Genomic DNA, 4,179 nt, shown 5'->3' with positions numbered 1-4,179 from the left:
GCTCAAAATCTGTTTAATTTTGATGGCACTCTTAGATTAACAATTTTCTTACATTAAGTTAAATATGAAAATTAGTTTACAGAGAAAAAAAACTAGTTGTTCTTCAACATTATATAAAACTTGTTTCGAGATGTATTGATATAGTATATTTTAATGTACATTTTTAGTTTATTAGTATTTTTTAAAATATTTTTCATATATATATATATATAAATATATTTATATTTGAATTTTTAGTTTCTTAAAACATATATTGATATACATGTATATATGTTAGAGATATTAATTACTGTTTAGTTAGTGTAACTAAGTAGCAGTAAGTTTGTTAAAGGTTGTCGATAGTTAATTCATAATAGTTCGAGTGTGATAGTTGAGTTATAAATACGAATATTTGTATAAACAAATTTTCAGTTTTGCAAATAAAGATAAATATATCAAATTTTGTTCTTTCTTCATTTCTTTTCTTTTTTTTGTATATTTTTTATATTTTCATATTGTTTGAGTGTTATCCATCATAGTATCAGAGCTAGAATTAGAAATTATTGAATTGGGGTTTGAGTAAGCTTGTTGTTAGAATTGATTTTAAGATCATCACTTTCATTTGTTAGGCTAAATTATAACATTTATAGACTCAGTGTGCAATCAGGGGATGATTCTCAAATGTTGTTTGCAACTCAAGGTACCAACCCATTCTACAATAAGATTATTATGATATTGCTAGATTAATTACTTGTTATGACAACAAGTTTACTTCATTGTTGTAAGTCATTATTTAAACAAATACATTAAAAGTGCTATGAATATTCAAGAGATTTTAGTGAATGAATTTGGCAATAAGATTGAGAATCTGATCTCTCTAGCGTATAAACAACAAGATAGTGCTAGTTGGTTGTTTGCTTCCACTAGCCCCAACATCTTACTTGCCTTGGTTAGGTATACATCATCATTTTGAGATTTGGATAAATTTTAGCAAATATCTTCTACATCTTGAACTACAAGAGTGATGCATCTTCATTGTATGTTACATTACAGTTGGTATCAACAATTTGATTTAAAAGAAAAACAAAACAAACGATTGAAATTGATGACAGGGCAGGTGGCTAGTAGGGGGTGTATTCAATTCGATTTAGTTCAGTTTTTGGATAAAGATTGAACTGAACCACTCAATTCAATTTTTTTTTACTTTTGAAACCAAAATCAAAACTATATTAAGTGAAAATTGAAATATCTAAAACTGATAATTTTAGTTCAATTCGGTTTGATTTGAAGGTTTTTTTCTCCCAACAAATTTGGTCTTTGTTTGTCCAAAAATGAATATTATCTTGTTTTGGACTCAAAAAATTCTAACATTGAAATTCTTTTTTTTTTTCGAAACAATCATAATACAGCTTTTAGATTTATTTATACATTTATAAAGTGAGGTAAATAATTAAATTAATATCATAATCATTCACATAATCATTTAAAAATTTATTTTAAGTTGATATTAAGTGATAAATCTTTTAAAGTTTTTTTTTTTTTGCAAAAAGTGACTGATATCCATCACAAGGCACACGGCTCAAGGTGGTGTAAATAGAGTCTCAACAAACAGGAAAAAATGAAAAGACAAAACGCAGCAGGCCAATAGCCAAGTCATAAAATCGCACATAGAAAACAACAAAATCCATAAATGCAAAAAGCATAATTGAGATGAGCAAACTGAAGAAAAGTAAAAAGCTCTGAACCCATCGATGGAGATTCTTTGAACCTTCTTCCTATTCAAAGCGATTCTAAAAAGAAGCTTGGCGATTCTGAATCCAAGCCATCTGATCCTTATCCGCCGTCGTCCTCACCGATTTTGGAGCTCTATCTATCCAGACGCAAGGGATTTGTCGTCTCCTTTCTTCCAAAGCCAAGGTATGACCATTCTATTAACCGTTCGAGGAACAAAAAGGTAAGAGGCTTCTTCGAAGTTATTTTCAATTGTACGAATATGGTGCATAATCAGTCTGAGAATCAATTTATCTTCCCCTTTTGTCTTGAGTTTTTTGATTACCGACAGAGAGTCCCCTTCCAAGAGAAGACGCAGAAAACCCATTTCAGACGCAAAAATCATAGCCCTTTCGCATACCCTTGCTTCAACCACAAAGGCATCGACAACATCTTCAAAAAGATAAGTACACACCCCTATAATTTCACCTTAAGAATTTCTAGCTAATACTGCTGCAATAGAGGTTCTAAAGTCACTTTGAAAGGACACGTCAAAAGCTTAATAATACCGATGTTTGGGGGACTCCATAGCTCCTTCAATAGTGATCTAGAAAAAAACTTGGAGTTTTTCATGGCTTGAACTTATCTCTTGATTGTAGCATTGAATGAATCGTAACAGTTCCTGCAAAGAAAACTTAACACCTTCATGAAAAAGTTTGTTTCTTCGATACCATAGGGCCCATAAAGAAATAGCAATAATCTATCTGTTGTGTTCATCTACTGCAGAGAAAGTGTTAACAAATCGAGTTTTGCAACTCGAGGTACACTCGACTAGAGCAGGCGTGATTTGAAGAGAAGCCCAAACGTACTGTAATATTCCATAAGACCACATCAAATGGTCAGAGTCCTCTGAAGCTTCCTTGCAAAAAGGACAGATGACATCCACACTTAAAGTCCTTTGAAACAGATTACAGAAGTGAGGCACAAGATTATTAGACAACCTTCATATGTGTATTTTTATTTTAGCTAGGATGTGCATAGACCAAAAGGATTTGTAGAAATCCTTGTAGTTTTCTGCATTAGGGAAGTTGTAATTAGTATTCTATAGATGTTCTGTAACTAGGACCCGATACCCACTTTTCACTGAGTACTCCCTAGTGCCTTCATGTTTTCAGGCTAGCATATCTTTCGATCTAGCACCAGAAATCGAAATGAAGAAAATACAAGTTGCTTGATCATTATCAACAATACTGCAAACAAGATCCTTGTTCCAAGTATTAGTCTCAACCTCAATTAATTGATTCACAATCGTCCAAGTAGGCTTAATTTCCTTAACTAATAATCTGATATTTCCTAAACCAGGCAGCCAATGATCATCCCATATATTAACACGAACACCATTGCCAATAGGCCAAAGTATCCCCTCTACAATCAAATCCCGAGCGCTTAAATGCTTCTCCAGGTAAACGATGGGTAAGAACCAATCTTTGCTGATAAGATATCTGAAAAAAGGGATAATATCGGGCTTTTAAAACTTTAGCTAAAAGGCATTTAGGTTGGGATAAAAGACGTTAAACTTGTTTTGCTAATAATGTCTTATTAAACAAAAATAGATTTTTAAATCCCAGCCCACCAACACATTTCAGTTTACACAAAGCATCCTAATTACTCCAATGAATACCTTTAGCAGATTTATTATTAGACAACTAGAATTTGTTCATTATGCCTTCTAACTTGTGACATAAAGATTTCGGCAAAGTAAAACATTGCATAACATAAACTGGTATAGCCTGTAAAACCGACTTAATGAAAACCTCCTTGCCCCCCATTGAGAGATAGCGCAAGCTCCATCCATCAATTCTTTTCCTGAACCGATCAACAAAGTTAGCAAAAGCCCATGTCTTTTTCTGTCCAACCATCATTGGTACACCTAAATAATTCTTAGGATTTGAAGCCACCTGAACTCCCAATAGGTTGGTTCTAGTCTCCCTGACATTAGATTCCACATTAACCTCAAAGTACATAAGAGATTTATCAAAGTTCACTCGTTGTCCCGAAACCATCTCATACTCCCGAATAATATTTCAAACCACACTAGCTCCCTCACTTAAAGCGTCCCCAAAAAGAATGTAGTCATCCGCGAAAAACAAGTAATTAATCGAAAATCTTTCCTTTCCAATAGGAGCACCCCGCATCAGCCCTTTATGTTTAGCTTCATTAAGCAGTGTAGAAAAACCCTCAGCACAAATTAAAAAAAGATAAGGGCTGAGTGGATCGCCCTATCTTAAACCTCGCGAAGGTGAGAACCACTCACTATTAGCCCCATTAAGACTCACAGAATAAGAGATAGAACAAACACATCTCATAATGAGGACAACCCAATCAGCATGAAAACCCAAACAAGTCATCATTCAAGCCAAAAAATCTTACTCAACATGATCGTACACTTTACTCATATCGAGCTTAAGCGTAAAATTCCCTTTTTTTTCC

General features: G+C 33.4%; 1 protein-coding gene across 1 annotated transcript; it reads left to right on the top strand.

Annotated features, from left to right (window-relative positions):
* Positions 1-796: 796 nt before the first annotated feature.
* On the top strand, positions 797-2,927 carry LOC121217912 (uncharacterized). Its single transcript, XM_041094537.1, has 4 exons — positions 797-933; positions 1,705-1,896; positions 2,042-2,152; positions 2,471-2,927. Exons 1-4 carry the CDS (start codon positions 797-799, stop codon positions 2,538-2,540), a joined length of 510 nt encoding a protein of 169 aa, XP_040950471.1. The 3' UTR covers positions 2,541-2,927.
* The last annotated feature ends 1,252 nt before the right edge of the window (positions 2,928-4,179 follow it).

Source organism: Gossypium hirsutum, chromosome A01 (genome assembly GCF_007990345.1).
Source record: "Gossypium hirsutum isolate 1008001.06 chromosome A01, Gossypium_hirsutum_v2.1, whole genome shotgun sequence".
In the NCBI taxonomy this organism is placed as follows: Eukaryota; Viridiplantae; Streptophyta; class Magnoliopsida; order Malvales; family Malvaceae; genus Gossypium; species Gossypium hirsutum.
Note: the sequence above shows the minus strand (reverse complement) of the source record. Positions and strands in the feature narration are given on the sequence as shown.

Bases quoted from the DNA above. Each gene is read 5' to 3' on its own strand.
- LOC121217912 (XM_041094537.1), top strand. From the start codon at position 797: ATGAATATTCAAGAGATTTTAGTGAATGAATTTGGCAATAAGATTGAG. The intron at 934-1,704 runs GTATACATCATC...AGCAAACTGAAG, and splicing joins ATCTTACTTGCCTTGGTTAG to AAAAGTAAAAAGCTCTGAAC. The intron at 2,153-2,470 runs ATAAGTACACAC...GTGTTCATCTAC, and splicing joins TCGACAACATCTTCAAAAAG to TGCAGAGAAAGTGTTAACAA.